General features: G+C 45.0%; 1 protein-coding gene across 1 annotated transcript in view; it reads right to left on the bottom strand.

Annotated features, from left to right (window-relative positions):
* The window catches only part of LOC116546138 (coiled-coil domain-containing protein 57-like), a gene marked incomplete at its 5' end in the record, with an annotated part of 36,125 nt that overhangs the window by 13,056 nt on the left and 1,802 nt on the right, over positions 1 to 21,267 (bottom strand). Inside the window, 2 exons of the mRNA XM_032272477.1 lie at positions 2,180 to 2,332; positions 3,465 to 3,720. Of these exons, the coding sequence (XP_032128368.1) occupies positions 2,180 to 2,332; positions 3,465 to 3,720 (409 nt within the window). The remainder of the gene's footprint in view (positions 1 to 2,179; positions 2,333 to 3,464; positions 3,721 to 21,267) is intronic.

Below are 21,267 nucleotides of genomic sequence, written 5' to 3'. Positions count from 1 at the left end.
CCGCCTCCTGGGTTCAGGCAATTCTCCTGCCTCAGCCTCCTGAGTAGTTGGGATTACAGGCACGCACCACCATGCCCAGCTAATTTTTTGTATTTTTAGTAGAGACGGGGTTTCACCATGTTGACCAGGATGGTCTCGATCTTTTGACCTCGTGATCCACCCGCCTCTGCCTCCCAAAGTGCTGGGATTACAGGCTTGAGCCACCGCGCCCGGCCTAATTTTTGTATTTTTAGTAGAGATGGGGTTTGACCATGTTGGCCAGGCTGGTCTTGAACTCCTGACCTCAGGCGATCTATCCACCTCGGCCTCCCAAAGTGCTGGGATTACAGGCACGCACTCCAGCACCTGGCCAAAACCTCCCTTATTTGAGACAATCTGACGATGCCGGTGGAATGTCCTGTCAGGCCCCTCCCTTTCTTTTCCTGCCTTAGGGCTGCAGGTGGGGCCTGCCTCCCCTATGCTAAGTGGGGCTGTGGCTCCAGCAGGGTGAGGGGCATCTCTGTGGAAGGCAGCCAGGGTGGGCTGTCAAGCTCGCTGGTGTGGGGGCATCTAGGCAGGAGAGGGGCCTCCAAATAGAGGAAGGGGCTGCAGCAGCAATGGGGGATTGGTTACACCAAGAGGACTCTATCTAAGTAACTCTGTTAGTGATCACCGGCGAAAAGGAAGTTAGAATAATGAAAAAGGAAATTAAAATAACGAAAAAGAAAGCTAGAATGTTAGAATGAACCTTTTGATGTTGGACTTACCACAATGGAATAGACTAGCCTCGGCGTTTGTCTTGAAATTAAGATCTTCCATTCACCAAAGACACCAGTGAAGAATAAAAGGCAAACCATGGGTTGGGAGAAGATAATTGCAACACATATAACTGACAATAGGCTCATATTCAGAATGAAACACCCTAAAATTCTATGACAAAAGGCAGATAATCCAATGAAAAATGAGCAAAAGACTTGACCTGGAGCTTCAAAAGAGAGGCTATCAAAGGCCAATTCTATGGACTGAACTGTGTCCCCTCCAAATTTATAGGTTGAAGATCTAACCCCGAGCATGACTACATTTGGAGACAGGGCCTTTAAGGAGGCAGTTAAGGCCACATGAGGTCCCAAGGGTGGGGCCCTGGACTAGAGTCTTTATAAGAAGAGGAAGAGACACCAGGAGTGAGCACGCAGGGGAGGGGCCACATGAGGACACAGGGAGAGGCCACACTAGGACACAGGGAGAGAGCACCGTCTGCAAGCTATGGAAAGGCCTCAGGAGGAACCCACCCTGCCGGCAGCCTGATCTCAAACATGCAGACTCCAGAAGTGAGACAATAAATCCTGGTTTTCTTAGCCACCCAGGATATGGTGTTGAGTTATGGCAGCCCTAGCCAATCATACACCCATGCACACAGAAATGTTCAATCCCAAGAATTTGCAAATTTTTTTTTTTTTTGAGACGGAGTTTCGCCCTTGTTACCCAGGCTGGAGTGCAATGGCGCGATCTCGGCTCACTGCAACCTCCGCCTCCTGGGTTCAGGCAATTCTCCTGCCTCAGCCTCCTGAGTAGCTGGGATTACAGGCACGCGCCACCATGCCCAGCTAATGTTTTGTATTTTTAGTAGAGACGGGGTTTCACCATGTTGACCAGGATGGTCTCGATCTCTTGACCTCGTGATCCACCTGCCTCGGCCTCCCAAAGTGCTGGGATTACAGGCTTGAGCCACCGCGCCCGGCCGAATTTGCAAATTAAACCAAAACAGGATGTGCTACATGTCCCCTAGAGGGAACAGAAGAGCTGCTGACCATGCAGGAACTGGCATGGATGCGGCACCAGGGGCTTCCTCGCACGCCGCTGACAGAGTGTGAATTGTATGATGCTTTGGAGAAGAGCCTGGCATTAGCAAAGGAAACACAACGCAGGTCTGAAGAAGCCAGGCAGAAGCACAGGTGCCACAGAATTCCATTCACAGACAGAAGCACAGGTGCCACAGAATTCCATTCACACCGACACAGGGAGCGCCAGCTGCAGGGAGTAGCTGGCACACATGGGCTCTGCAGGGAGCACTGGGGGCTGCTGGGCCTGAGGATGCTGACCTCCACAATAGCCTCGAGCTGTACGACTGAGTGAGTGGGCTTTCTGCAGGTTTCGGTTTGTAAAGGGACAGCAAGTAGCCCGGTGAGATGCAGACTCTTACCAGTGGTCTCTGTCGAGGTGCAGATGCTGGGCTGAGACTTAGCACGAGGTGACGACATGGTTAAAGGATCCAACACATCTTCCAGCTGCTCTTCCAGGGTTTTAAACTTATGCTTTAGATTTCGTATTTCTGCTTCAAGGGCCAGAACATAATCTGCCAAAAAAAAAAAAAAGCCCCGTGAACATAACACATACACAGCATCCTTTCCCACCTCCTGGCCGTGAGCACCAGCTCAGGGAGTCAATTCCAGCTCATGCCCACTGGCTTTACTGTCCCTGTCCTCCCCATACAGCAGCTTCACAGCAGTTTCCACACTCTGTGTGTGTGTGCCAGACTGAAAGGCCTCCCCTCCCCTCACTCGCTAGGGTGTGGCAGCCAGAGACCAGCACAGCCTCTGTGCTCTCCAGGAAGGGCTCAGCAATCAGGAGCAAACGCTCCACCTGCTGCCAGCCCACGTGCCTCTGTCCGGGGGAGCCGAGTCCCATCTTGAGAACAGACACTCTGCATCCATCCCGGCATCCACCCACCCACGGCCACTCATGGAGTCCCTGGGCGTTGGGTGGCCCTCAGCAGCTCTGCCACGGATGCTGCGCTGGAGGAAGGGCCCAAGGTCCACTGGCGCCTGCTACCAACTGCTCAGGGATGGCGTGGCACCAAGCCAGCCCTGGTCCAAGTCTAAGACTTAGGTTTTTGAGTGTGTCAAGCAGGTACCCTCATTTTTCCTTCCACTTGACAAACTGAAAAGCTTTTTGGTATAAAACTTAAGATTCTTTCTGTTGGAGTAAAAAGCAGTTTTCATACGTTGAATTTATTTTTATTTTTAAATTAATTAATTAATTTATTTATTTTGAGACAGAGTCTAGCTCTGCCACCAGGCTGGAGTGCAGTGGCTCGATCTCGGCTCACTGCAACTTCTGCCTCCCAGGTTCAAGTGATTCTCCTGCCTCAGCCTCCAGAGTAGCTGGGACTACAGGCAGACACTACCACGCCCAGCTAATTTTTGTATTTTTAGTAGAGACATGGTGTCACCATGTTGGCCAGGCTGGTCTCCATCTCCTGACCTCATGGTCACCTTGGCCTCCCAAAGTACTGGGATTACAGGCATGAGCCACTGCACCGGGCCCATACTTTGAATTTGTTACAGGGGATGTTAACTTATAGGACTCTGAAATGAAACCTCCTTGAAGTCAGCCTAGACCTATGCTCCCATCTGTCCTCCTCCCTTCCTCTCCCCCTTCCCCTTTCTGTCCCTGTCTCCCCTTCTCCACTTCTCCCCCTTACTCACCAGGAGTGGCGGCATCTGCCCCCGCCTTTAGGTCAGGCTGGTTTGCATCTCCCCCTGCCTTTGGGTCAGGCTGGTTTGCCTCTGTGCTCTCCCCCGCTCTCTGGGCGGGAAGAGGAATCTGATGGCTGAGAGTCTCCATTTCTTTCCTCATCTGTGCAATCACGTTTCGCAAGCTCATGTTCTGCTCTCGCAAGCGCTGGATCTCACTGGATGGAAAGTCTTTACTTATTTCTTCTTCATGCTGCCTGAGGAGCACCTGTCAAATACAAGGAAAGATGGCCACAAAAGATGAATGGTTCCCCAGCTGCTCCTGATGGACTGTGCCTCCGCCCTCCCAGCGCCCCTCTCAGGCCAGTCCCCTGCTTCAGCTTGGGCTGTGGCCCCTGCTGCCCTCCCCATCCCAGGCTGTGATGTCCCTTCTTTCTGACCTGACAGAAGGACTAATATGACATTCAAATTCCTGAAGCCTTCCATACTGCTGAGATCCCTGGAGTGTCAAATCCAAAGAGGCAGAAAAGTGGAATGGGGTGCTGGGGCTGGGGGCAGGGAGTGTTTCCTGGGGACAGAGCCTCAGTTTGGGAAGATGAGAACGTCTGGAGACAGGTGTTGTGATGGCTGTAGAACGGTGTGAATGTGCTTTATGCTGCTGAACTGTGGCCAAAAACTAGTTAAAGTGGCCAGTTTTACATTAAGTTTACTTTATTTAGTACAATAAAACATCCACTGAACAGGATGATGAGCAGGTCAGAGAGTGCAGAAGAAAAGGCAGTGAATATAAACACTGGCAGCAGAAAATACCCAAACAAAAGTTCACAAGGAGAGGGGCCAAAGAAAGAAAAATGAGCAGAGCTCTGGAGACCAGGGACAAGGTGAAGCAGCACCCTGCACAAAGAACCAGGGGCTGAGGTGAACGAGAGGGCAAGAGGCGCGTCCACAACAAGGCCACAGGTGCCACACTGTGATGAAAACCAAGCAACACAGCACGACGGTCAATGAACCCTACGCAAGATGAACAGAAAATCATACCGAAGAGCACTGCATAGTCAAATTGCTGAAAAATCAGCGACAAAATGGAAACTCTGAAAGCAACCAGAGAAAACAGATGCGTTACACTAGGGTCAAAGGGCAGGCACAGGAAAGACAGAACCCGCAAGGAGCCACCAAGATGGGAGGACCAGGAGGCAAGGCGGCGCCTCCAGCACAGGAGAGACAGGCCCCACCCACTCAGCTCCCACATCGGCAGTGAGGGAAAGGTGGGTGAGGGGCACTTCTGCCTCTGACCAGGAGGGACTCACTGCTATGAGTCTTTCCCTCTGGCTGTGAACAACTACAAAACCAGACACATTAGACAAAACACCTGCTTCCAGACGCCAGCAGAGACCCCGGATACCTGAAAAGGGAAACAAAGTACCAGGCTCTGTCCCAGCTCAAACACGAGTCCAGCCAAGATGCATGCAAAAGGCACAGCTTCCCCTCCTGTGGAGGCCACTTTGAGGGAGCCAGAGCCTGCCCCCCACCCCACATGCCATGGCTGCAAACCTGAAGCAAGACCTGGACCCCTTCCTGGGACTCTCTGACCCCCTGGCCCACTGGATCCTCCATGCTCACCAGCAAGGCCAGCTGGCCTGGGCTTCCAGGAAAAGCTTCACACGCCATGCTGAGTGGTGGAGATTATGTGAACAGAAGGTGAGCCTCAACTGGAAGTTCAGAAATGGAGACAAAAAACCGCCCACCACAGTGCCGTAGTAACACTTGCCAACATCATCAAGGACCATTGGTAAGAAAATCACTAGATGCATTATGGTGTGGCCACTTGATAAAATATGCAACCATTTAGATTCTGTTTGTGAAGAATTTTGATGTGGGAAAATATTTACAGTAGAACCAAAATGAAAGAAAGAATTCTCAGGCCAGGCACAGTGGCTCATGCCTGTAACCCCACCACTTTGGCAGGCCGAGACAGGTGGATCATGAGGTCAGAAGTTCGAGACCAGCCTGGTCAACACGATGAAACCCCGTCCCTACTAAAAATACAAAAAATTAGCTGGGTGTGGTGGTGGATGCCTGTAATCCCAGCTACTCCAGAGGTTGAGGCAGGAGAATCGCCTGAACCCAGGGTGGGGGGTGGATGGAGGCTGCAGTGAGCCGAGTTTGTCCACTGTACTCCAGCCTGGGCCACAGAGCGAGACTCCATCTCGAAAAAAAAAATGATTATCCTGGAGAAACAGTCCCAGGAGGAACAGACCCTTGAACACCGTGCTCCACTCAGCCAGTTACAGACTTGGATACCGAGTGCCCACATGCTCACCAGGCCCTGTCCTAGGAAGCGCTGAGGGCACTGCCTGCACGGTCTCACTGGCTGAACCTGTCCACCACAGTGACAAGCACAGGTTCCTGGGGCTCGGCAGTGTGAAAGGAAAATATCACTAAGCTGCTTAGGGCAAACCTGCCTCCCATTCTATTCCATGTCACCGCTCTGCTCACTGAGATCAATGCATATCTGATTGCTTCCTTTGGAAAGGCTAATCAGAAGTGCAGAAGAAGGCAACTGTTTGTCTCTTACCTACCTGTGACCTGGAAGCCCCTCCCCATTGGAGTCTTCCTGCCTTTGATTCGCGTTGTCCTGTCTTTCCAGACTGGACCAATGTTCACTTAACCTATGTTGATGTCTCCCGTCTCCCTAAAATGTACAAAACCAAACTCTGTCCCGACCACCTTGGGCACAGCGCTGGACCTCCTGAGCTGTGTCATGGGCGTGCACCCTCAACCTGGCAAAATAAACTTTCTAAATGAACTGAGACCTGTCTCAGATTTTCTGGGTTCACATTTTGGCAGCCACGAAGGGATTCTGAGTGGAGACGCCCCTGACCTTTGACAAAACTGCTATCGGTGCTTTGTACTGGAATGAGCTAACTTTATGGCTCAAACCAACAGGACAATTTGCTGAGGTCTGGCAGTGCCCCCTGCAGAGAATCCCTGATCTCCCAAAATTTGATTGAGATCTAAAGTTTATGTTGCTATACACTGCCTTTTTTTTTTTTTTTTTTTTTTTTTTTAACAGTTTTACTTGTTTCCAACAGGGAAGGCAAGTTTTTCCTGCTTCTGTGACAGTGGAAGACAGTAACTCCTCTATGGAGTCTGTACTCGCTCGCAGCAGGGATGAGGTTTCTTTCCTGCCTCTGGGATGGCAGAGAGCCTGAGACCCACCCCTAGGTAAGCAACTGAATTGGCATTTGTCTTGGCCAAAGTTAAGATTAACAACCAGCTGGTCTCAGTTTCTCCTCACCCCTAGTGCGCTCAGTGGCCGTGTATGTTGCGCCGTCATTTGTTTTGCTTAACTGTTTTCGTTGTTACTGTTTGTTGTTGTTGTTGTTTTGGTCATTTTCCCATTGGGTTTGATCAACTCTGACTTCATCAAATCCAAAGGACAGTTCCAAATTATGGGGAACAAGGCCTCTGAAGTGGCTAAATTCACACCCCCACACACACACAGACACACGCAGGCACACCCACACACACATGCATGGTATGGTGGGAGAGAAACATGGCCATCAAAAGGAAAAAAAAGAGGAGGCCTGGGCACGGTGGCTCACGCCTGTACTCCCAGAACTTTGGGAGGCTGAGGCAGGAGATCATGAGGTCAAGAGATTGAGACCATCTTGGCCAACATGGTGAAATCCCATCTCTACTAAAAATACAAAAATTAGCCGTGCGTGGTGGCAGGCACCTGTAATCCCAGCTACTCGGGAGGCAGAGGCAGGAAAATTGCTTGAACCCGGGAGGCAGAGGTTGTGGTGAGCCAAGATTGCGCCACTGCACTCCAGCCTGGCGACAGCGCGAGACTCCGTCTGGGATAGGGGGGAGGAGGGCGAGAAGAAAGAAAAAAATTAAAAATTAAAAAAAAGGCCAGGCGCGGTGGCTCAAGCCTGTAATCCCAGCACTTTGGGAGGCCGAGGCGGGTGGATCACGAGGTCAAGAGATCGAGACCATCCTGGTCAACACGGTGAAACCCCATCTCTACTAAAACTACAAAAAATTAGCTGGGCATGGTGGCGCGTGCCTGTAATCCCAGCTACTCAGGAGGCTGGGGCAGGAGAATTGCCTGAACCCAGGAGGCAGAGGTTGCGGTGAGCCGAGATCGCGCCATTGCACTCCGGCCTGGGTAACAAGAGCGAAACTCCGTCTCAAAAAAAAAAAAAATTAAAAAAAAAAACAAGAGGAAAGGTTTTCTATTTTGACTACTAAGGGTCTTAACTTACAAAACAAGGCCACCTATTTGCTACCCAGGCCAAACTGAAAGAGCAATGGCTGAAATAGCAGCAATGTGTCCTAGCTAAATATGGTAATGAGACTTAAAAGATATTTTAAAGGAGCTCAATGGTCAAAAGTCAGCTTAATTAAAAGCTACATCCAAGATGTGTGTGTATATGTGTGCATACATGTCTGTTTGTATTTGAAAGGCCTCCATGTTTTTGTTTTTCTCCTAGGACCTTATCTTTTTTTTTTGAGCAAAAGCTTTTTTCTTCTCAGTTGACTGAACTCTGTTCTTTTCATTTACTTCTGCTGTCTCTCCTTTCTGTCGCACCCTCTGTTGCATGAAGGGTCTAAAATAGTTTATAATAGCCTGAGGTTCCTTAAAGAAAACCAAGAAGGTGCCAGACTCCCCTTGGGGGAGAAACCTGTTTTTCCTTATTGAACCCCAAAAATGTAAACAGACAAGTTCATCTCAGCTCTTAAACAGCTTACTTTTGTATTTGTGTTCCTTTTTTTTAAGACAGTGTCTTGCTCTGTTGCCAGGCTGGAGTGTAGTAGTGAGATCTCAGCTGACTGCAACCTCCACCTCCCAGGTTCAAGCGATTGATTCTCCTGCCTCAGCCTCCCATGTAACTGGGAATAAAGGTGCATGCTGCCACGCCCAGCTAATTTTTCTATTTTTAGTAGAGACAGGGTTTCACCATGTTGGCCAGGATGGTCTTGATCTCTTGACCTCATGATCCACTCACCTCGGCCTCCCAAAGTGTTGGGATTACAGGTGTGAGCCACCGCACCCAGCCCTGCTGTTTTTTTTTTTTTTTTTGTGGACTAAAATATTTATTGCAACAGAGGTTACTCTTGGGTTTTTATTTATTTATTTATTTTTTGAGATGGAGTTTCGCTCTTGTTACCCAGGCTGGAGTGCAATGGCGCGATCTTGGCTCACCACAACCTCCGCCTCCCAGGTTCAGGCAATTCTCTTGCCTCAGCCTCCTGAGTAGCTGGGATTACAGGCACACACCACCATGCCCAGCTGAATTTTTGTATTTTTAGTAGAGGCGGGGTTTCACCATGTTGACCAGCATGGTCTCGATCTCTTGACCTCGTGATCCACCCGCCTTGGCCTCCCAAAGTGCTGGGATTACAGGTGTGAGCCATCATGCCTGGCCTTGTTTGCGTTTATTAATCAAGCAATTTCATATTTATCCCTGCCAAATACAATAAGGTGTCAAAATTTGGCATAGGGGTTACAAAAGTAAACTCAGCCCAAAAAAGAATGATCTTTGCTTATGTAATCTTAATGACACATTTATATTGGTTTAATAAAATAGTTACTTCTGGAATTTGGTAAGATTATCATAACTTCTAATCTTGTGGCTTTAGGAGGTCTAGTCCACAGGCATTAAGGTTTGTTATTGTCTTCGTTTCAAAGCTAAACTATAAACTAAGTTCCTCCCAAAGTTAGTTTGGCCTATGGCCAGGAATGAACAAGGACAGCTTGGAGGTTAAAAGCAAAATGGAGGCTTAGCATGGTGGCTCATGCCTGTAATCCCAGCACTTTGGGGGCTTGAGGCAGGTGAATCACAAGGTCAGGAGTTCAAGACCAGCCTGGCCAACATAGTGAAACCCTATCTCTACTAAAAATAAAAAAATTAGCTGCACATGGTGGCAGGCAACTGTAATCCCAACTACTTGGGAGGTTGAGGCAAGAGGATTGCTTGAACCTGGGAGGCAGAGGTTGCAGTGAGCCAAGATTGTGCCATTGTACTCCAGCGCTGGGTGACAAGATTGAAACTTCATCTCAAAAAAAAAAAAAAAATCCAAAAGGATTCAGGTGAAATCTTTTTCACTCTCTCCGTTATAATTTTGCAACAGTGGTTCCATAACTTTAAATGATGACTACTGCAATTTTCATAAATAATCCAGATAAACAATTAAAATAAAATAATTAGGTAAATGTAATAGGATAAATACTTGTAGACAAGCTCACCATAATTTAGAATCTAAAGTCAGATTAACTAATAGATATTTCATTATTTGTGTGTTTTCCAATAAAATATATTTGTAGGAAAACATCCTTTCTTTAAAAAAAAAGTGTGTCCCTTTAAAAAAGTGAACGATTTTTGTCTAATTCAAAGCTTACTTAAAAGTCATGTATAAAACAAGGTAAAAGAAACCAGAAAATAAAAGAGATGTAAAGAAAGTTATAAAACTATAGAGGTTTTTTTTTTTTTTTTTTTCAGTAAGAAAGCTTAAGGAGAAATAATTTTATATGAGAAAAAATCTTGGATAAATTTTGTCCTAGAGTAAAATGACTGGTTGTTTAAGGAAGAGGGATGTATTCAGGACCAACCAGAAAGTCCAAGCATGTCATGAATGGTTGGTGTAAGTCACAATAAGAGGATTTATATATTTTTAAAAAACCAAAATCTTTTACGATCAAGTTGTCATATTATTAAGTTTTACTTTGCTTAGGAAAAAGCTGAGATTAAGAATATTTTTCTTGAGACAGAGTCTTACTCTGTCACCCAAGCTGGAGTTCAATGATGCAATCTTGGGTCACTGCAACCTCTGCCTCCTGGGTTCAAGCAATTATCCTGCTTCGGGCTCCCAAATGGCTGGGATTAGAGGCTCCTGCTACCATACCTGGATAATTTTTGTATTTTTAGTAAAGATGGGGTTTCACCATGTGGGCCAGGTTGGTCTTGAACTCTTCACCTCAAGCAATCCTCCCACCTCGGCCTTCCAAACTGCTGGGATTATAGGCATGAGCCACTGCACCCAGCCTAAAATTACTTTTAAATTAAGATTTTGTGCTTTTAAAGTACTTGTGACATTGAGTTACAGGGCTTTGACTCCTAGGTGTAAAAAGGACACCAGGCCGGGTGCAGTGGTTTATGCCTTGTATTTTTAGTAGAGCGATGTTTCACCATGTTGACCAGGGTGGTCTTAAACTCCTGACCTCAGGTGATTCACCTACCTTGGCCTCCCAAAGTGCTGGGATTACAGGCATGAGCCACCACACCCGGCCTATTTACAGCTTTTAACAATTGACTAAAATATAGTCCTATGAATAAAATGTGAAGCACATTTGTTTCTCTCTACCTGATTTCTCCAGAATTAAGAAACTATTTGTGAGTACTCTTAACTTATGACAATACAGTTATTTGCAATAAGAATTTGCTTTCATTTATAACAGGACACAACTGGAGAAACTGGTTATTTTACCAAGGCTTTGACTGGAATGGTGTGCTTTCCTTTAAGGAACCAAACTTCACTTATGGAGCCAATAAAATCCCTTAGAAAAACTGGCCTCATACCTTTGTTTACACAGATGCTGTGAGGCAGTAAGTTCTTCTTCAAAGATTTAACTTTTAACTTCACAGTGTCAGATACCATGAGACAGTAAGTTCCTCTTCAAAGATTTAACTTTTAACTTCCTTGTTCTTTGTTCTCAAGACAACTTCCTTGTCCCTTCTCCTAAGCTACCTGTTCTGCTGTGAACTGCCCCTCCCCCGCTCAAACAGCTCTTCTGTGAATACCCTTCCTGCATTAGCCATGTCCTGACATGCCCAAACGTGCCTTGTACTGCTAAGTTCCTCTTCATACGTTGTAAGGTTATAAATCAACAACCCCCGCCCCTCATTACTCATCCCCTTCTCTGCTTCAGCCTTCAAAGCTTTCATTTTATTACCTTATTTAGAAAAGTTTAAGTTTTAGCCACTTGGGATCAGCTTAGATCCCAACCCCAGCCAACAGGGGAAGGACACAGAAACAGTAACTGTGTTAGGAATAAAAACCCCTTCTCTCCTTTGTTCAGTGTGCTCTTGTAGCGGCTGAAAGTGTGAGCAGCACCCTTCTGCAGAAGTAAATTTGTCTTGCTGAGAAACCTTTTGTCTAAGTGTTTTCATTGCAACTTTGAGTTCTTGTTCTGAACAACCTAGAGGCTTGTCCAGGATCGCCTTTCTCCTCTCATGAGGAAATGTGTCACATTGCCTCACTGCAGTGGCCTCAGGGATGAGGGATTGAGACCCCTCCCCATGTGATGAATAAACTGGGACTCTCAGCAATGTAAGTGGAAAGGAGCTTCACATATTGCATTTATTTTGTGGCCAGGAAACTGTGCACAGACCAAGATAAAAGTCACAGGGGTGACAAAGTATTTTCTTGATAGTCAGGATATCTTGGAGGTTGAAAATGTGTAAATGAGATGCACAACTGAGTGTAAAATGAGTGTGAAGTCCAGATCTGTGGTTCCATGGTCACCTCATATGGAGTTTATACTGTTGTGGGGTTTATACTGACCTGCCAATGCTAAGAGGGACCTAAAATTCCTGTGAGGGAAGTGGATAGAGAAGGATGAAGTGAAAGCTGAAGAGTGCAAGAAACCTCCAGTAAGGGGGATTGAGCCTCTAGATAAGGGAAAGGCAAGAAATCCCTAAAATGAGGGGTTGAGCCTCTAGAGGGTACAAGAAATCTCTACTAAGAGAGGTTGAGCTAGGCCAGGCATGGTGGCTCACGCCCGTAATCCCAGCACTTTGGGAGGCCAAGGCAGGCAGATCGCAGGGTCAGGAGATCAAGACCATCCTGGCTAACACAGTGAAACCCCATCTCTACTATAAACACAAAAATTAGCCAGGCATGGTGACATGTGCCTATAATCCCAGCTACTCAGGAGACTGAGGCAGGAGAATCACTTAAACCCAGGAGGCAGGGGTTGTAGTGAGCCGAGATCACACCACTGCACTCTAGCCTGGGTGACAGAGTGAGATTCTGTCTCAAAAAAAAAAAAAAAAAAAGAGAGAGAGAGGGGATTGAGCCCACAGACACTTTCTCCAAGATGGGAAATACCCCAAGTAAGGCACGGGATAAAAAAGATAAACCTAGCAACAATAACATTTCCCCTAATAGTCATCTAGGTCTCATGTTCAAATATTGGAAAGATAATGAGAGCACCAAACACAAGAAAAAGCAACAAATGATAAAATACTATTGTTTCATTCAGATTCAGGAACCCATCCTCAAACCCTCAGTTTTCCGGCCAAAGTTTGGGTCAAACAAGGATTGGGTATGTCAACTTTTAATTCAATATGTGAATGATAAAAGTCCAGTTTCTCAAGAAGAAATGAACTATGCTCTTGGTTGGAGACAGGGACCTGTCTTCCTTTTTCCCTTAAAGACAACTGGGAAAAAACTCCATCTGGCACCCTTAAAAGAAAACTCACACAAATTAGCTCCCATGCCCAAAGATCCTAATGCTTGGGACTCCCTAGACCACCTTCCCCCATCCAGCACCCCTAACTCTCTTCCCCTTCCCAGTCTTCCGAGGCTGACCTGGGCTGGCCCCCAACAAGCAGTGTCTGCATAAGCCTCCGGAGGCTCACTCCAAGTGAAGCTGATCTGGGCCACCCCCAACAAGTGGCATCTGCATGAGTCTCTTGCTCAGCCCAAGTGAGACTGGCCCGAGCCATCCCCCAACTTGTGGCATCTGCATGAGTTTCCTGCAGCTTCCATAACAAATCACCACACATTGGAGGCTTAAAACAACAGGGACGTGTTATTTCCAGGTTCTGGAGCCCAGAGCCTGAAATCAAGGTGTGGGCAGGGCCGGGCCCTGTCTGAAAGCCCTGGCGAGGACCCTTCCTTGCCCCCTCCTAGTTCACAGTGGTGGCCCACCATCCTTGGCACTCCTTGGTGTGTGAACGCTGGCTCCAGTCTGTCTATAGTCACCTGGGCTTTTTTCTGACTGTGTAGGAGGATGCCAAGCATTGGATCAGGCCACCCTGTGCCAGCAAGACCCCATCTGAACTAATTATCTGCAACAACCTTATTTCCAATGGGATCTTACTCTGAGGCTCAGGGGGTCAGGACTTAAGCCTGTGAAAGGAAAATATCTTGGGCCCCTTCAAGCTGGAACTTCTCAGGGCAAGTATGCCTCTATGGTATTCCAAGTCCCCCTCTGCTTACAGAGACAGATGCATATTCTGACGGCCTCCTTTGGAAAGACTTACCAGAAACTCAAAAGAATGCAACCCTACCTTTTGTCTCTCACCAACCTGTGACCTCGAAGCCGGTGGGGGATTGCTTTGAGTTCTCCCCACCTTTCCATAGGGAACTAATGTCCTTTTTACATAATATTATTGGTTGTCTCATATCTCCCTAAAATGTATAAGACCAAGCTGTGCTCTGACTGACAGGGCAGGAACATCACCATTTTAGACAAGCCCCTCATTCTAAAGTTCACCTTAATAAAAAACCATCTCAATCCAAAGGGCATCAGCCTAATGGCTAAGGTCAGCATGACGATAAAGTACAAGTAACATCTCCAACCAGAAACATTCACACTCCTCCCAGACCAGAGACATGCTAGCCCCAAGATAAACCCACCTCTGGCCAGGAAGATGTCTGCCCCAAGATAACCTCCTCTCCTCCCAAAGAGATTCCAACTCTACCATAAACTTCTCCACACATATAAACATTGCAAGCTTCTGATAAGCCCCCTCACCCTAAAACCAATATATACTCTTAGTCTGTAAGAGAAAGCACTCCTGACCGCAATTGTCCAGGAGCTCCTCTCAGGTTTTAACTCAAGTAAATCTATCTTTAACTGCCAGCCACGTTTCGTGTTTCTTTCCTCTTTCTTTAACTCTTACATTTGGTGCTGAAACCTGGGATGGGTGCTGGGGGCAGAGGGTCTCTTGCAATCCAGGAACCAGTGGGCAACAGCAGCTCATCCTGAGTTAATTCCTGAATCCTGAGCGTCCCTAGACACCCATGCCATCTTTTCTCTCACTTCACTTTTCCCTCATCCTCCTGTTTTTTCTCTCTCTCTCTCTCTCTCTTCCTCATGCGGCTGCAGTCCAAGAGGTCCTTTGCTGTTTCCAACGAAAACATCCAACATCGGACATTAATCCAGCCAACTGGTAAGATCTCCCCCACCCCCAAACCGGGCTTTCTCGTGGTGCCCAGGAAAACTCAGGTTGACTATGCTGGTGCTCGGAGGACCAGTGAGGCTAAACTAGAGGACATCTTGGGGACACCCAGTTTCTTCTCAGTTTGGCCGTCCTCTTTACAAAGAGAATTCCAGGTCTCTGCCTTTTGTTTGTGGATGCCTGGAACCAAAACAGACACCCTCTGCTTCTTCTCACCAGCCCACATAGGTACCAAACTTCTTCACAACCTCACCAAACTTGGCTTAAGTGTTTAGTCCTGTGCTGTAACCCAGCCTGGCCCCAATACACATTAGATAATGATAGCTGACGGTCCACAAGTGGCACCTTTGACTTGCAAATTCTCAGGAACCTTAACAACTTTATAACCAGGAATGGCAAATGGCAAGAGGTTCTCTATATTCAGGCCTTCTTCTACTTCTACCTTAAATTGCAACCCTCCGTGTCAAGCTTGCACCTCTCATAAAATCTTTCTTCTTAATAAAAACCCTCCCTGGGTCTTTCCTTCCTCTAAAACTCTTTTTGACCCTGCAGATGAATGCCCTCTGTATTTTTATCCTCCACATCTGCTCCTCACCCATCGAAACCTTCCACCCCAGTGACCCCTCCTGCCTCCAAGCCTTCAGCTCCAAAATCCACTCCTCCTCCTTCTCCACCTGTTACCGGTTCAAACCCCAACTATGCCATTCCCCGTCTTGAGAAATGGCTGAGGTTAAAGGCATCGTTTGTGTTCATGTCCCTCTCTCCATGTATGATTTGTTACAAATCAATGCTATAAGTATATTCAAAAGACCTTATATTTTTCTCTTCATCAATCTTGTTTTCCTGGAAAAGGGTTTTTCCCAGGTAACCGAATTATGTTTCTCCACTCTGCCTTGCTACTTTGGTACATGTATGAAAAACCCAAAAATAACTTCTGGTGGCCCTGGGCTGCTTGGGAAAGCTGAAAAGGTGCCAATAATCCAATTGGGAAATTAGCAGGAAAAAAAAATCTTATAACTACTGAATCTTCTTCCGACTGTCTCTGTGGCTATATATGTGTTGTGTGCAATGTCTATTAAAAGAGCTGTAATTAATTGGCCTAAGAAAAATAAGCACTTAAGTCAAATATTTTTTAAGGGAAAAGTAAAAGCTGCGGAACCTTTCAGTTCATGCAACTTTGATTTTTAAAACTTACTGATACATTAAGATTAGAAATGTCTTAAAAGTTGCCGGCATACATTTTTGTTTACACTTATTAATCAAGCAATTTCATACTTACCTCTGCCAAATTCTATAAGGTGTCAAAATTTGGCATAAAGGCTACAAAACTATAACTCAGTCCAAACAAAATAATCTTTGCTTATGTAATTTTTTAATAAATGAAACATTAATATTGGTTTAATGAAGATAGCTACATCTTAAATTATTTAGTAAAATATCCTAAATTTTAATCTTGTGGCCTTAGGCAGTCTAGTCCACAGACATGAAGAAGTTTGTTTTGGGAAATAATTGTTATCATCTTTAATATTAAAGAAAGGGAAACATATATAAAAAAAACCTTATATGGTAAATTTTTGTCCTAAAGTAAATTAACTGTTTGTTTAAAGAAAGGGATGTTTATAAGTCAGAAAGCTAAGGCATGTTGGAAATTGTCTGTGAAAGTCATGAAAAATTTTATAAAAGGGAATTTATACAATAAATGTTGTATAATGTAAAAGTAATTAGGCCTCCTGAATGCTTTATAAAATGTCACTATAACTTAGCTGTACAACTTGCCTGCTTTGCCACTAGGGAAAAACCTAGGACACATGGAGTTCAATGCTGGAACAAGCCAAACCTTATCTGCAATTCTGTCTAGGTCTTCGACTGTACACCTAGCACATAATTAAAATCCCAAATGTACCAAGGTTTTCAACAAAGGTAAAGGCTGCTAAAAGTTAACATGTAACATGTATTTAAAACCACTGAAGATCTTTAATGACTTTAGATTGAATCTAATAAAAAAATTTAAGAAACAGTCTATGTGCAAGGTGTGTAAGGAAAGTAAAATATACTTTTGGTAACAAGATTATAAGGAGGCACAAGAATGTGGAGTTTTTACCTAGATTAAAAGGTTAAGGAATTGTTTTAAAGGTTTAAGCAAGTTTTGAAACATTAATTGTAAAGAAAATTCTCTGTGTAAACATACTGGCTAAAGTTGAAGGGGTATCATCCAGTTTTTCTGTAAATCGAGCATTAAAATAAAAGCACAATGGGTTTTTCTTAAAGCACTAACCTGCTCTTTAACAAAAATTATAAAGGGTTAAAAAGAGTCTATAAAAAATTTTACCTTATGGTCAGACATTAAAATTGGGTAAATGCATCAAGCTTTTATTAGAAATTAAGTTTAACATTAATAGCACACTAGTACAAAGGTAAAATTTGGCTTATTTGGTATAAAATCATACAGGAAGCACTGTCAGATATAAAATGGTGTTTGGCTTTCTTTGGGCTACATTGCATAAATATGTTATTGGTATGTGTCCCAAAGTTATGGGAAACTCCTATAATTCTGATATACCTTAGTGTACATTATCAGTAATAACTATAATTGTTATGTTAAAATTATTGATTGTGGCACACAATCAATATCCTCATCAACTATGTATTTAACTATGGCTACCCTAAAACTTTTTGTCATCTATAAACAATTGTCTTGTTTTGGTCCTATGAAAGGTGGTTTCATAATAAGCTGTAAAGCTCTAACAGGTGCTCGCAAATACAGATTTCTGATAACTTTGGAGATTGTAACATCAGAATTGAGGATAAATGTTCAAAACTCTTAAAGAGCTAAAATGTTGATTAACATCAATCAGGACAGGAATTAACTGCATGAACCAAACTAATAGGAGACTGGAGTAATCTTTTTAACATTTTGCTTAAAATATCGCTAATCCCTGTTTTGCTTTTCAAAGTCAAATAAATTTTTCTTTTGAGCTATTAATAGCTTCTAACAATTTAGTAAACTCCCATAAACAAAATTTGGAGCACACTTGTTTCTCTCTACCTAATCTTGTCCAGAATTTGGAAACTATCTGTTAGTATTCTTAAGTTATGGCAATATAGTTATTTGCATAAGTGCAATAAGAATCTATTTTCTTTTGTAACAGGACAGAATTGGAAAAACTGGTTATTTTTACCAAGTTTTTAACTGGAATGGTGTGCTTTCCTTTAAGGAATCAAACTTAACTTATAAAGCAAAAAAGCCCTTGGAAAACCAGCCTCATATTCTGTGTATACAGTCCCTGTACAGGGTTTCTGATCTGTGGTAAGTAAAGAATGTCACTTTCTAGCAGGCCAGGGACCCCAAGTTATCTTGGGACCTCAAGAGGAGAGAAATTCACCAACTCATAGGTATTTAATGGTACAGACCCATGGCTAGGATTGGCTTTAAAAAGGTCTTACCTCAGATTCCTTCTATGGAACAAAGTTCTATCAAAGCCAATTTAAAAGGCCTATGTAACAAATAATTATTCTTGCTGCACTGTATGCAAATAGTTAAGCCAAGTATACTTAAGCAAACCAATCCTAACATGACTTGTCTTTTAATAAAAATGGGAAACTGGAAAGAGAAAATTTGTTTCAAAAACTATAGCACACCTGTTGTTAAATTCTAGTGTTGCCTAATGTTTTTCAATTTTTATTACTTCCTGCTGTTTCATTTAAATTCTACTTTTTCTTGCTAAAATTTTCCAAAATAAGCTGTGCTTTCTCAAAGCCCTATAAACTGAAAACTAGATGTTTCAGCAGGTGCTGTCTCTAAGCCCCACAACCATCACAGGAGAAAATCTCTTCACTGCTGCTGCTGACAACTAATAACTGAGGGTGCCCGGAATCCTCCGCCCCATGTCTAGTGAGTCCACAGAACCCAGGGTAGTTATTAAGACCGGATCTGCTGCAGGAATCAACTTCTAAATACATCACTCTCAAGTCAAAACCTGGAAAACTAAGGAAGCAAACCCTGATGGCCCAAAAAAAGGTCCTAAATATCAATATAAAGAAACAGGAAATCTTAAGCTGAGACTCATAAAGGATAAGTAACTAAGTGAGAACTACGCATTTTATGCAGTCTCACCCCTACCTCACCAAATACTTTTGTCATTTCTACCTCTCCTTTTAAACCAAATATTAAAACTTTTTAGTGGAAATTATTTACTACACCACCCTTTTGGGAACTGCTTTACTCACTCTACTATTTGCAGTAGGTCTATATACTGTAGCGCCCTCAGGGTGAAATATCAGACAGAAAATCTTAATTACTATAGCATTTTGCTTAATTATTATCCTCATAGCAGGAATAATGGTTGCTAACAGAAAATAACACATGGGCCTTTCCAAACATGTGCCTCTGCCTCTCATTAGGTAAGAAATATTTCTATATTAACCAATCCAGCCTAGTAAAAAACACTGCTAAAAACCTTAAAGAAAAGGCTAAAAAGCTAAGGTAGTACCAAAACAACCACACAAATTCTTGGTTTGAAAACAAAATCACAGCATAGGTCACCCCACTCCTAGGCCCTCTCCCAATAATATGTCTGGGCCTAAAGTTTTTACCTTGCCTGATTAATCTTTTTCAAAGATTTTTAACTCACAGGATCACGGCCATTTCACAAACAACTACCCAAAAACATCTACAGACGGCATTCTCTTACAGTCAACCTGAGACCAGAAAACTCTCCATCCCCTTGTCAGCAGGAAGTAGCCAGAAAGAACACGCCATCCTTCCTCCTTTTTATAACTAGAGGGTCTGGATTGACAGAGCAGGAGCATCGCCATCTGGGACAAGCCCCTCACTCTAAAAGTTCACCTTAATTAAAAAACTGCTTAAATAAATCCAAAGGGCATCAGCCTAATGGCTAAAGTCAGCATGACCATAAACCACAAATAACATCTCCAACCAGAAACATTCAAACTCCTCCCGACCAGAGACATGCTAGTCCCAAGATAAACCACCCTCTGGCTGGAAAGATGTCTGCCCCAAGATAAACCCCATTCTCCCAGAGATTCCAAGCCTGCCATAAACTTCTCCACACAAACATTCTAAGCTTCTGATAAGCCCCCTCACCCTGAAGCCAATGTGTACCCTTAGTCTGTAACAGAAAGTGCTCCTGACCACCATTGGCCAGGAGCGCCTCTCAGCTTTAACTAAAGACCTGTCTTTGCCTGCCAGCCACACTTCACGTTCCCTTCCTCTTTAACTCACACTGACCATCTTGGGCACATGCTGTCAGGACCTTCTGAGCTGTGTCACGGGTGCATCCTCAATCTTGGCAAAATAAACTCTGAATTGACTAAGACCCGTCTCACATTTTCTGGGTTCACACACTCATCTTTTTGGAGGACGCAGCTGAGCTGCCAGCCTCCCATAGTCGGTGCCAGGTTCTGGTGAACTAAGCCAGAGAGGAAGTACTTGTGGAGAGGGAACGGACCCTGCCTTTGCTTGGCTCTCGCCCACTCCGTCAGGGTGCATGAAGGCCTGTATCCTCAGGAGAGCATCCCTGCCTCTCATTTCTCTGCACCACTGGAGAGGCCCGGCTTCAATGATGAAGGCTGCAACCTAAGGCCTCATTCTACACATCTGGCAGCACACTGCATTTCCCAAAATCAGCGCTGCACAGTGAGGCAGCCAGCAGGACAGGAAGCGTTATTTCACATTTTAAAAATGAAGAAGGTGGTTCTGTGGCCAGCGATGATGTGGTGGGGCCACCGGCATCCACTTTGGCCTCTCTCACGAGTCTTCCTGCTCCCTCCTGCTTGGAGGCCTGTAGGACCTCCGGCTGCTTACACCCCACCCTCCAAAAGGCTGTGGCTGCTGCCAAATGTCCAGCAACCAAGGCAGGGTCACAGCGTGTGCACTCTGTGTGCCCAGAACAGAGCATTCCTGAGAGAAAAAAGTTCCATGGCCTGGTTCTGTATACTCTTAGGAGAATGGACATTGAATAAAAGTACATAAATAAGACTGGGTGTGGTGACTCACGCCTGTAATCCCAGCACTTTGGGAGGCTGAGGCAGGCAGACCACCTGAGGTCAGGAGATCGAGACCAGCCTGACCAACATGCAGAAACCCCGTCTCTACTAAAAACACAAAATTTAGCTGGGCATGGTAGCGCATGCCTGTAATCCCAGCTACTCAGGAGGCTGAGGCAGGAGAATCACCCGAACCTGGAAGACAGAGGTTGCAGTGGGCCAAGATCGCACCATTGCACTCCTGCCTGGGCAACAAGAGTGAAACTCTGTCTCAATTAAAAAAAAAAAAAAAATTAGCCAGGCGTGAAGATGCACACCTGTGGTCCCAGCTACTGGGAGGGCTGAAGCGGGAGGATTTCTTGAGCCTTCAGGGAGGAGGAGGTTGCAGTGAGCTGAGATTACACAACTGTGCTCCAGCCTGGGTGACAAAGTGAGATCCTGTCTCAAAATAAATAAATAAATAAAAATTACATGAATGGGCCGGGCGCGGTGGCTCAAGCCTGTAATCCCAGCACTTTGGGAGGCCGAGGCGGGTGGATCACGAGGTCAAGAGATCGAGACCATCCTGGTCAACATGGTGAAACCCCGTCTCTACTAAAACTACAAAAAAT

This window comes from Sapajus apella, unplaced genomic scaffold (assembly GCF_009761245.1).
Source record: "Sapajus apella isolate SASKATOON/1434 unplaced genomic scaffold, GSC_monkey_1.0 scaffold614, whole genome shotgun sequence".
In the NCBI taxonomy this organism is placed as follows: domain Eukaryota; kingdom Metazoa; phylum Chordata; class Mammalia; order Primates; family Cebidae; genus Sapajus; species Sapajus apella.
The sequence above is the reverse complement of the archived record's forward strand: the minus strand, read 5'-3'. Positions and strand labels throughout refer to the sequence as shown.